Source organism: Myotis myotis, unplaced genomic scaffold (assembly GCF_014108235.1).
Source record: "Myotis myotis isolate mMyoMyo1 unplaced genomic scaffold, mMyoMyo1.p scaffold_m19_p_13, whole genome shotgun sequence".
Lineage (NCBI taxonomy): Eukaryota > Metazoa > Chordata > Mammalia > Chiroptera > Vespertilionidae > Myotis > Myotis myotis.
In genome coordinates, this window is record NW_023416317.1 from 33,505,200 (window position 1) to 33,518,051 (window position 12,852).

Sequence of the window (12,852 nt, forward strand, 5' to 3'; positions counted from 1 at the left end):
TATGAGAATTGGCTGGTGCCATGGTGATAGAATAAAAAATTCTATGCAACAGACCAGCTATCAAAATATTTTGGTGAATTTTTTTAAAGTCTCTTTTATTGACTTTGTGGTTACAGAAAGCAAAAATAGTTCCAGCAAGGAAGTCTTATCATCTACGTGGTTAATATCCTTTCCTTTGAAGCATATAAAAATCAAATCTAAGAAATAACAAGGCGACAAGTAATATAGGCAACTTAGAGAACATCTACCTTCTAAAAAGTTCAAAGTAGCTCTCTATCCATTATCGACGATGTCCCACGCCATTTCTATGGAAGTGGTGGGTCCCTCTCATGATGCCCAAGAGAATTAAGTGTGACCTGGTTAAGGTCAGATGGAACCTGTGTTCAGACACATGGTAGAGCTCCTGCTTCCGTCTCCTCTACCAGGACATTTTCTACACCCTCTCGCCTTCAGAACCACAGCAGAGTAAAGAACAGTCTGTGGAGATAGAGCAGGTGTTTCTCAGGGCCCCAACCCGAGGTAGGGCTGTGGAGAAGGTATGAACAATGTACCCTTCATCTCTCCTGAAGCCCTTAACAGTTTGTGACACATTGCTCCCTTCTCTAAAAGTCTGTCCTTTAGGTTGTGGAGTCTCAGGGTGGATCTCAAACTCTCCTTGTCAAAGATGCTGGCACAAACAAGGACTCCTGGGTGATGCCTGGCTCGGGCAGCTGCCTGGCTTGTCTCTGCCACTTGGCCTTCGTCCTAGATTCTGAGGCACCTGTCTGGCTTCCTCATTGTTGCTGTGGCTCCCATGACCAGGAGGAGCCCTCTGTGATGTAAGTCAGGGGTAGAGTCGGGTCCTCCTCCAACGTAGCTATTGCCAACACAGCAAGAGTTGCCTATACCTGGCACTGGGGTGGAGTCTCTTAGAAAAAAGTGTCCTGAGAACATCCTCAAGAAATGGGTACCAGGCAAAAGCAGGAATCTCCAGTAACACGACACCACAACTTCCTTAGCTTTTCCATCTTCAAACCTAAGGTAGCAGACCTCCACCTTCTGACATATTTCCTGATCTGGATTCACAAGTAGGTCTTTTCCCTGGGAGTCTCACTACATTAAAAATAACCTCCTCATGCCACCTTTCCGGGAATATTTAGCCATTCCAACACAGAACTGGCTGGGAGATGTGTGGGATGCTAGTCACCTCCGGAAAGGTGTCTTGGTCCTGGTTTCTGCTCCCCTGTGAAAGCACCCAGATCAGGAATCCACAATGTCACCAGAAAATGGGCTTTCTGCATAAAGGCTGTTGTCCATTTTTTTAAAATCTAGGCTAACTGAACTTCAACAGAAATTATTTGGGGGGGGGGGGGGGCGTTGTTTGTTTGCTTTGTTTTGTGGTTTCTGTGTTAGCACTGGGGGCAAAAAAAGAAAAAAGATGAACAAGACATTGTCTCTGTCCCCAGGTAGTTCCCTTTTGCCCAATTCTGCTGTGGCATCCAGAAAAGATGATGTTTCAGATTAGACAACTTATTGGACAAAAGAGGGAAAAGGCTATTATAGGACTGCACTTTCAGAGAGAAGAGGGTTCTAGTTTTATCCAAGGTTCTAAAGTCCCTCAAATACTGGACCAGCCCAGGAATCCTGGGGGAGTCAGTAATGAGCCTCAGAACATAAACACCTTTAAGGAAACTTAGAGCTGTCTGTGCACCAGAGTTTCAAGCCCACGGGGAGGAAGGAGTTTGTGTTACTTTCTTCAAGACAGCTTTTAATGAACTGTGAATATTCACAGTTTCAACATTATTATTTATGAGTGTATGGATTTAGAATATTATTAATGTATAAATAAATCAAATTATAATAAGTACAAGAATTCTCCAAAGGAGTCAGAAAAAATATCTTCATTTCTTCTGTACCATCATTCTTAGTTTTTCTAGGGTCTTCTTCATCTCCTCTGCTGCTACAGAGGGCCTCCTCTGTATTAGGGGTCTCCAAAAAAACAGACATATAAGAGATAGATAGAGCTACAGCTAGAGATAGAGAGATAGACAGAGACAGAGATAGAGACAGATTTATCATGAGGAACTGGCTCACACAATTATGGAGGCTGAGAAGGTCCGAGATCGGCAAGCTGGAGACCCAAGAAAGTGGGTGGTGTAATTCAGCCTGAGTCTACAGGCCTGAGAATAAGGGGAGTTTCTGGTCTGCAAACGGAATCATATGTTTACACTATTTTGCATCTGCTGCTTTCACCCAACATCATGTGTCTCAGATTTATATCAATTGTGTATTCTGTTTTTCTTGTTTTTGTTTTTGTTTTTAGAATTACATCAACTTTTAAAAGCAATTTTTTTAATTTGTTGATTTTAGAGAGAGAGAAAAGGAGAGAGAGAGAGTGAGAGAGAGAGACAGCGAGCTCACTAATTTGTTGTTCTACTTATTTATGCATTCATTGGTTGATTCTTATATGTGTCTTGACCAGAGATCAAACCTGCAACCTTGGCATATTGGGACAACACTCTAACCAACTGAGCTACCAAGCCAGGGCTGTGTATTCTGTTTTTATTCCACAGTAAAATTCCATTGTTTGAAAATACCAAAAGTTATTTAACCATTTGCTGTAAATGACATTTCTTAGTGTTTGGGCTATTACAAATAAGCTTTCTATGCACATTTTTGTACATGTCTTTTGTTGGACACAGGTACTCATTTTCTTTCTGAGGAAGAGAATTACTGGGTCACAAGGTATTTGAATGTTTAGCTTTGGAGTTATTATTAAACATTTTTCCAAAGTGTTTACACCCTAGCAGCAATGTAAGAGAGTTCCAGTAGCTCCAAATCCTTGCCAACACTTGTTATTGTCAAGAGTTGTTGTTGTTTTTTCAGCCCTTCTGGTGGCTATGCCCTCACTTCTACACTGAATTACAACCACAAACAACAACATTACATGGGGCTTAACAGTTTGAAAACTTTTACATGTATAGTATCTCAATGCATATTCCCTAAAGCCCTATAAACAAGCAGAGAGCATCCCATTATTATCCCTATTTTATAGTTGAGGAAACAAAGGCTCAGAGAGGTTAAGTAGCTTACCCAGGACCATAACATACATGGTAGAGATTCTCAATCCTGTATTTGCACAATGACACACAGTTTAGAGTTATTTGGGTCCATGTTTTATCTCTGCTAGTTTACTAACAGCAATCTGAAGTTAGGCATTATTTTTAATGTATCATTATTTAATAAATAAAGATTGAAAATTTCTTATTTATATATAAAAACTTTACAATTGGTTATAATAATATAATGAGTAAGAAGCACCATCATTTGTAATCTGAATCAAAGGATGGTATTTCAGATTCATAAATATCCAAATATTTAAGCTTCATTGAATGACTTTCTTGGAATGTTGAAGGATTTGAAAAAAAATTAAATCCTCTCTCTTAAGGATTATTTTAAACTTCTTTATTTTAACTAGTACTAAGTAGAACCAAATATATCAAAATATTTGGGTTCCTAAATGAAGCAGACTTCAGGATTTTTTTGGGGGGGGTTTTGTTTTTGTTAATCCTCTCCCGAGGATATTTTTTCCATTGATTTTTAGAGAGAGCTTTGGGGAGGGAGGAAGAGGAAGAGAGAGAGAGAGAGAGAGAGAGAGAGAGAGAGAGAGAGAGAGAGAAAGGAAGGGAGGGAGGGAGGGAGGGAGGGAGGGAGGGAGGGAGGGAGGGAGGAAGGAAGGAAGGAAGGAAGGAAGGAAGGAAGGAAGGAAGGAAGGAAGGAAGGTAGGTCAATGGGAGAGAGACACATTGATTGGTTACCTCCCAAATGTGCCCAAACCTGGGCCTGGGATTGAACCTGCAACCCAGGTACGTGCCCTTTACCAGGAATTGAACACCTGGGCCACACCGGCCAGGCTACCAGATTTTAGTTTTATATTTTGCACACAAAATAGCAAAGGTAGCATCTTTATATGCGTTGTTTTCCTTATGTATAAGCTAATAAATATGCCATGGAATAATAAAGAAAATAAATACTACAATATCAACTGTATGTATGTACATGAATGTCCTACATTAAGCAGCTTTGAGTAGTTTATTAAAAAACTAGAGGCCTGGGGACTTCCAAAATGGCGACCAGCAGGAAGGTAGGGAGGGAGAGAGTGTGAGAGCGCAAGGAAGTGATAGAGGAGTGTGTGGACGCGTGTGGTGTGTGTGTATGAGCTAGGGACAGTTAGATTCTGCAGGTCTTCTAAGGGGCTGCTAAACCGGGCAGTCTTAGGCGGCGGAGTCCCGCTCCCTGCGCGGACACTCCTGGGCGGCCAGCACAGGCAAGGCGGCCACACCATCTTGGGAAAAAGAGCTGCTTGAGACTAGGATCCTGGCCTCAGCACCACCCAGTCTGATCTCAGACGCATACCAGGACCCTGCAGCCACTGGGGACAGAGACCTGTGACACAGGACAGACCTGAGGACACAAGTTCAAATCCCGCGGAGATCCTTGAGTAACAGAGCCCATCCCCCCTTCCCGCAGGCTTGCGGGCAGCGCCAGAGATAACTAACTGATAGACCCACCCCTTGCCTGGGCTCAGTGCTCCAGGAACTTTAGCCTGGAAGTGCGCGAGCACCTTGGAACTGATCCCGCTAGGGCCGGTTCAGGAGTCCTGGGATGGAGATGCGCGGGAACCCCAGGAACTGATCCTACGCACTGCCGGTTCTAGCCCTGGGGAGCAATGGGGAACCTCGGACGAGCAAAATGCCAGCAGAGCCTGGGCTGGGAGCAATGCGAACACCGGAATTGTCCGTGTCACAGGCCCAGGGACCCTGATTCTCTGGGCAGGAGGCAGCACCAAGCACCAGTGACTTGACTGTGTTTCTTATCACCTGCGCGAGATCCTGATTTCCTGTGCATTCATACTAAGAGCCAGTGACTCCAATTCCTGGTGCAAGGGCACACAGGGACCCTGATTCTCAAGGCAAGGTCGCGCGAAGCAACAGAGACTCTGATACTGGATTCTGGGGAACTCTGACTCCTGGCACACGCTAGGGGGCTCTGGTTTTCAACACGCTTCAGGGGGGTCTCTGTTTCAGCACGGTGCAGACAGGATCCCTGATTCTAAGGGCGCGTACGAGGCCACATTGAGCACTGACAACACTGACTCTGAGTGAGCCTGGTTTCCACCAACCCACAACAACCACACATCTTAGTGTCAGAGCCTTCAGTGACACTAGGGTGGTGGGAGGCTCCCACTGCACACGGCCCAGGCCCACGCAACTCGACGTTTGAACCATCAGGAGATAATCAGAATGAAGAGACGAACAACACCCAGAGGAAAGACAATGAGGAGTCACCAAGAAAGGACATTAATGAAGTTGAAGCATGCAACATGACAGAAAAAGAATTCAGAATAATGGTTGTACAATTCATTCACCGGATGGATGAGAAAATCAACAACCTATGCAAGAATCAGGAAGAAATGAAAAGTGATATAGCTACAATCAAAAACACCATGGAAAGTTTCAACAGCAGACTAGAAGAAGCAGAGGACCGAATTAGTGAATTAGAAGATAAGGCAGAGAAACAAGCTCAATCTGAACAGCAACTGGAGAAAAAAATTAAAAAGCAGGAGGAGAGCCTAAGGGAGCTTCGGGACAACATGAAACGAAGTAACATACGCATAATAGAGCTGCAAGAAGGACAAGAAGAGCAGCAAGGATTAGAAAATCTATTTGAAGAAATGTCAGAAAACTTCCCTGATATGGGGAAGAAAAAAGTTACACAAGTACAGAGAGTCCCAGGCAAGATGAACCCCAAAAGACCCACACCAAGACATGTCATAATAACGATGGCAAATGTACAAGACAAAGACAGAATCTTAAAGGCTGCAAGAGAGAAACAGAGAATTACCTACAAAGGATCCCCCATCAGATTATCAAATGATTTCTCAACAGAAACACATCAGGCCAGAAAAGAATGGACAGAAATTTACAAAGTGATGCAAAGCAAAGGACTGAATCCAAGAATACTCTATCCAGCAAGGCTATCATTCAAAATTGAAGGGGAAATAAGAAGCTTCACAGACAAAAAAGGCTAAGGGAGTTTATCACCACCAAGCCAGCAATGCAAGAAATGCTAAAGGGACTGGTGTAAAAAGAAGAACTACAAAGCCCAGAAAGAAAACAGCCACACACACACACACAAAAAAAAATAGAAATGGCTACAAACAAGTACCTTTCAATAATAACTTTAAACATAAATGGACTAAATGGTCCAATCAAAAGACATCGAGTGGCTGAATGGATAAAAAAACATGACCCATATATTTGCTGTCTACAAGAGACCCACCTCATCAGAAGAGACTCATACAGACTGAAAGTGAAGGGATGGAAAAATATCTTTCAGGCAAATGGAAATGAAAAAAAAGCTGGGGTAGCAATACTTATATTAGACAAAATAGACCTCAAAGTGAAGGCCATAACAAGAGATAAGGAAGGCCACTTCATAATACTAAAGGGATCAATACAACAAGAGGATATAACCCTGATAAACATATATGCACCCAATGCAGGAGCACCCACATACATAAGAAAACTCTTGGAAGATATCAGGGAGAGATTAACAATAATACAATCATAGTAGGGGACTTAAATACACCACTGGCATCACTGGATAAATCCGCTAGACAAAAACTCAGCAAAGAAACAGCAATCCTAAATGACTCACTAGATCAGATGGACTTAATTGACATCTTCAGAACACTTCACCCCAAAGCCACAAAATATACGTTCTTCTCAAGTGCTCATGGGACATCTTCAAAAATAGACCACATATTGGGTCACAAACAAAGTCTCCCCAAATTCAAGAAGATTGAAATCATACCAAGCATCTTCTCAGACCACAAGGCCATAATATTAGAAATAAACTACAATAAAAACAACTCAAAATATTCAAACACTTGGAAGCTGAATAGCACGTTATTAAATATTGATTGGGTTACCAATGAGATCAAAGAAGAAATTAAAAACATCCTGGAAACTAATGACAATGAAAACACAACAATCCAAAACCTTTGGGACGCAATGAAAGCAGTCCTGAGAGGGAAGTTTATAGCTCTACAGGCCTATCTCAACAAACAAGAAAAAATGGTAGTAAATCATCTAAATCTACAGCTCAAAGAATTAGAAAGAGAGCAACAAGAAAAGCCCAGAGTGAGCAGAAGGAAGGAGATAATAAAGATTAGAGCAGAAATAAATGACATAGAGACCAAAAAAACAATTCAGAAAATCAATGAAACCAAGAGCTGGTTCTTTGAAAGGATAAACAAGATTGACAGACCTCTAGCCAGGCTCACCAAGAAGCAAAGAGAAAGGACCCAAATCAACGAAATCAGAAATGATAGAGGCGAAATAACAACAGATCCCACAGAAATACAAATGATTGTTAAAAAATACTATGGACAACTCTACTCCAACAAACTTGACAACCTGGAGGAAATGGACATATTCCTAGAAAAATACAACATTCCAAAGCTCAATCAGGAAGAATCTAAAAATCTCAATAGGCCAATAACTATGGAAGAAATTGAAGCAGTCATCAAAAAGCTTCCAGCAAACAAAAGCCCAGGGCCAGATGGCTTCACAGGGGAGTTTTACCAAACATTCAAGGAAGAACTAAAACCTATCCTCCTCAGACTACTACAAAAAATTCAAGAGGAAGGAACACTTCCAAGCTCATTCTATGAAGCCAGCATCACCCTAATACCAAAACCAGGTAAAGACAACACAATGAAAGAGAATTACAGGCCAATATCCCTCATGAACATAGATGCCGAAATCCTCAACAAAATCTTAGCAAATCGGATCCAGCAGTACATCAGAAAGATCATACACCACGACCAAGTAGGATTTATCCCAGGGATGCAAGGATGGTACAATATCCACAAATCAATAAACGTGATACATCACATAAACAAATTGAAAGAAAAAAACCACATAGTCATATCAATTGATGCAGAAAAAGCGTTTGACAAAATTCAACACCCATTTTTGATAAAAACTCTCAGCAAGGTGGGAATTGAAGGATCATACCTCAACATAAAAAAAGCCATATATGACAAACCCACAGCCAACATCATACTCAATGGACAAAAACTAAAACCATTTCCCCTAAGAACAGGAACAAGACAGGGATGCCCATTCTCACCACTCCTGTTCGACATAGTACTGGAAGTATTAGCCATTGCAATTAGACAAGAAGAAGAAATAAAAGGCATCCAAATTGGAAAAGAAGAAGTAAAACTGTCCTTATTTGCAGATGACATGATATTATACTTAAAAAACCCTAAAGACTCCATCAATAAACTATTAGGCTTAATAAAAGAATTCGGCAATGTAGCAGGATACAAAATTAACGCCAAGAAATCTATGGCATTTCTATACACCAATAGTGAATGTGCAGAAAGAGAGACTAAAAAAGCAATCCCATTTACCATCGCACCAAAAAAAATAAGCTACCTAGGAATAAACTTAACTAAAGAGGTAAAAGACCTCTTCTCAGAAAACTACAGGACGTTGAAAAAAGAGATAGAGGAAGACATAAAGAGATGGAAGAACATACCATGTTCTTGGATTGGTGGAATCAACATCATTAAAATGTCCATACTGCCCAAAGCAATCTATAAATTCAATGCACTTCCCATTAAAATACCAATGGCATATTTCACAGACCTAGAACGTACTCTCCAAAAATTCATCTGGAATAAAAAACGACCCCGAATAGCTGCAGCGATCCTGAGAAAGAACAAAGTAGGTGGGATCTCAATACCAGATATCAAGATGTATTACAAAGCCACTGTTCTCAAAACTGCCTGGTACTGGCACAAGAACAGACATATAGATCAATGGAATAGAATAGAGAGCCCAGAAATCAGCCCCAACCAATACGCTCAATTAATATTTGACAAAGGAGGCAAGAACATACAATGGAGTCAAGATAGTCTCTTCAATAAATGGTGTTGGGAAAATTGGACAGATACATGCAAGAAAATGAAACTAGACCACCAACTTATACCATACACAAAAATAAACTCAAAATGGATAAAGGACTTAAATATACGACGGGAAACCATACAAATACTAGAAGAATCCAAAGGCAACAAAATCTCAGACATATGCCGAAGCAATTTCTTCACCTATACAGCTCCTAGGGCATTGGAAACTAAAGAGAAAATAAACAAATGGGACTACATCAAAATAAAAAGCTTCTGCACAGCAAAAGAAACCATCAACAAAACAATAAGAAAACCCACTGCGTGGGAAAACATATTTGCCAATGTCATATCTGATAAGGGCCTAATCTCCAAAATTTATAGGGAACTCATACAACTTAACAAAAGGAAGATAAACAATCCAATCAAAAAATGGGCAAAGGATCTAAATAGACACCTTTCAAAAGAGGACATTCAGAAAGCCAAGAGACATATGAAAACATGCTCAAAGTCACTAATCATCCGAGAGATGCAAATCAAAACAACAATGAGGTACCATCTCACACCTGTCAGACTGGCTATCATCAACAAATCAACAAACGACAAGTGCTGGAGAGGATGTGGAGAAAAAGGAACACTTGTGCACTGCTGGTGGGAATGCAGACTGGTGCAGCCACTATGGAAGACAGTATGGAGTTTCCTCAAAAAACTACAAATGGAACTCCCATTTGACCCTGTGATCCCACTTCTAGGAATATGTCCCAGGAAACCAGAAACACCAATCAGAAAGGATATATGCACCCCTATGTTCATAGCAGCACAATTCACCATAGCTAAGATCTGGAAACAGCCTAAGTGCCCATCAGTAGATGAATGGATTAGAAAACTGTGGTACATCTACACGATGGAATACTATGCTGCTGTAAAAAAGAAGGAGCTCTTACCATTTGCAACAGCATGGATGGAACTGGAGAGCATTATGCTAAGTGAAATAAGCCAGTCAATGAAGGAAAAATACCACATGATCTCACTCATTTCTGGACAATAAAGACCATTATAAACTTATGAACAAAAATAGATATAGAGGCAGAGCTGCCTCGAACAGACTGTCAAACTACAGCAGGAAGGCCGGGGAGGGTGGGAGGGCAAGAGGGGGGTGGGTAAGAGATCAACCAAAGGACTTGTATGCATGCATATAAGCAAAACCAATGGACATAAGACACTGGGGGGTAGGGGAGGCCAGGGGATTGTCAAGGGCGGGAGGAAAAAAAAGGAGACATATGTAATACTCTTTGTAATACTTTAAGCAATAAAAAAAAACATTCAAAATACTAAAAAAATAAAATAAAATAAAATTTAAAAAAGACTAGAGGCCTGGTGCACGAAATTTGTGCACATGGCAGAGGGCCTTCAGCCTGGCCTGCACCCTCTCGGCTGCACAATCCGGGACCCCTGGGGACCCCACAGGGATGGGGCCTAAACCGGCAGTCAGACATCCCTCTTGCAATCTGGGACTGCGGGCTCCAAACTGCTCACCTGCCTGCCTGCTTGATCATCCCTAACCACTCGCCTGCCTGCCTGATCGCCCCTAACCGCCTCTGCCTTGGCCCCCACCACCACGGCTTCATCAGGAAGGATGTCCAGAATGACGTCCGGAAGGTCATTTGGCTGTTCGGTCTAATTAGCATATTACGCTTTTATTATTATAGATTATTTTATATTCCTTTAGAATTATCTCTTTGGATAGTTTTACATCAATCAAAAGATTGCAAGGGGTTGTCAATAAGTCAGTGGCTCTCTGTATCCTGGAGCATGTGTTTCAGAAGGGTCACAGCAAAGCACAGAATAGTCCAATTACCTTTTATGAGATCAGAAACCACAGGCGACACATTTGAATTATCTGATATCCATGGGTATGCAGACCTCGGTGTGCCCTATAAATTTCTACTTTTGTTCAAGAAGAGTGTCACCACATGTTCTGCCCACTCCTAAGTTGAAAGCTAACAGAGACATCTCATAATACCTACTTTTATTTGTCTATGTATGTACATCTTTTAAAGTGTGTTCATACCACTGTATGGGTCTGTAAAACATTTTAACATCTACAGCTTCTTATTTAAAAGTTTTAAAATACATTTTTGAAACAGAGATTGTAAATACAAATTATAGACAACTGAACTCATAAAACATACCTTGACCTTCTTTATCAGGTACGTCACATCAAACTGACTTTTGGTCTGAATACCAAACGATATCTTTTGCCTCAATTACTTAGTTTGCCTTGAGAAGTAAACTCCACTAAATGTGCACAGACACATTCCAAGGCGACCATGCAATGCATTTATAGCATCCTAGGGTATTTATAGCTTAAGCTGCTGCAGGTATAATAAATTCATAGCATGCTAGAGGTATCTGGAAATCACTTGTAATTCACAGGATATGATCAGATATCGGAAATGTGTTTAATATAATTTTGTCTTGTATTCAATGCCAACTTGATTTCTAGAACAACAACTAAGAAAATGCTTTTCAAGTAAATCTTCTAATATAATCATTCAACAGTTTTCTCAAGAAAAAGTATATTATAGATGTTGAACTATAGTCATTTACCTTTTGGTCTTGCTTTCTTTCAGTTCTACCCCCCAAAATTTCATTTCAAACAGACATGACTGTTTTTAAAAGCCCTGTCCCTCAGTAACAAAGAACATACCGTTCATGCATGTAGTCAACTCCCAGCAGCAGCTGGATAAACCATTCTATTACTTGACCGTCTGAGAAGGTTTTTCCAGCTTCTTTATATTCCTGAATTTTACAGTCCAGGTCTCGGCCCTGGAACCAAACAGCATAATTTATCATATTTTTTTCAGTTAATATTTTAAAATCAAACTTTCTCAAATATATTTAATACACAGCAGTCGCTATTGTTATAAGAAAGTGAGGGCATAAGGTAACTCTGTAACTATCACTGATGAAGGTTTGCTTCCTCCAGTCACCTCTGCACATTTCAGAGTGGAGCTCAGCTCTTGCCCTTGTCCATAGATACTAAATAAACTGTTTTCATTGCTTTAAGTAAATGTATGGCTTATCTTTGACATCACTCAAAGACAAAACCGTTCTAAAGGTTTTTTTGTTTTTATTACATTACCTCAATATCACCTTAACATTTATTTTTAATGCATTTCATAACATTATATATGTACCCACATAAAACTAGGAATAACTTTACTTATACTTAGAATTTTACATAACTATAGAACCCTAACATGTATACAAATTAAAACTATAAAGACAGCAAAAATTCAAACTAACGATATTAATATAAAGCAATGCTGTTCTGGTGAAGGTAAATTGGTGCTTACATTGTGCTTATAGTGCTGGCTGCTGGAGTATAGGTTCTCTTCACTGCCCAGACTGACCTGTTCCTTGGAATAACTTAGCTCTCCTTTTCTCTATTTAACTAGAGCAAAACTCAGCAATCCAGCAACGTTGATTTATGTGGGGTCCAGACACATCATTTAGTCCAGGGGTCCTCAAACTATGGCCCGCGGGCCACATGCAAATACAAATATTGTATTTGTTCCCGTTTTGTTTTTTTTACTTCAAAATAAGATATGTGCAGTGTGCATAGGAATTTGTTCATAGTTTTTTTTTAAACTATAGTCCGGCCCTCCAACGGTCTGAGGGACAGTGAACTGGCCCCCTGTTTAAAAAGTTTGAGGACCCCTGATTTAGTCAGTCTCTGTCCTACCACTCATAAAAGGATAATACCTGGTGCCCAAATGAATCGTGATCACAAATAACAAACCTCTAAAATTGCCTGGCGGAGAACGATGTAAGACCGTTCTGATTATGCTTATCTTAATGTATTTCACCCACCACAGAAATAAAAA

The 12,852-nt window shown here is 40.6% G+C and overlaps 1 protein-coding gene across 8 annotated transcripts in view; it reads right to left on the reverse strand.

Annotated features, from left to right (window-relative positions):
• NEK11 (NIMA related kinase 11) overlaps positions 1-12,852 on the reverse strand; it is a 167,475-nt gene that overhangs the window by 106,741 nt on the left and 47,882 nt on the right. For 7 of the 8 annotated variants that reach the window (XR_004971563.1, XR_004971564.1, XM_036332643.1 and 4 more), the window contains one exon: positions 11,673-11,791. The exons of the other annotated variant lie outside the window; for it this stretch is intronic. Coding sequence is in view for 5 of the 7 variants with exons in the window: in XM_036332639.1 (XP_036188532.1) it covers positions 11,673-11,791 (119 nt within the window). In the remaining 2 variants the exon portion in view is untranslated. The remainder of the gene's footprint in view (positions 1-11,672; positions 11,792-12,852) is intronic. 8 annotated transcript variants of the gene reach the window in all.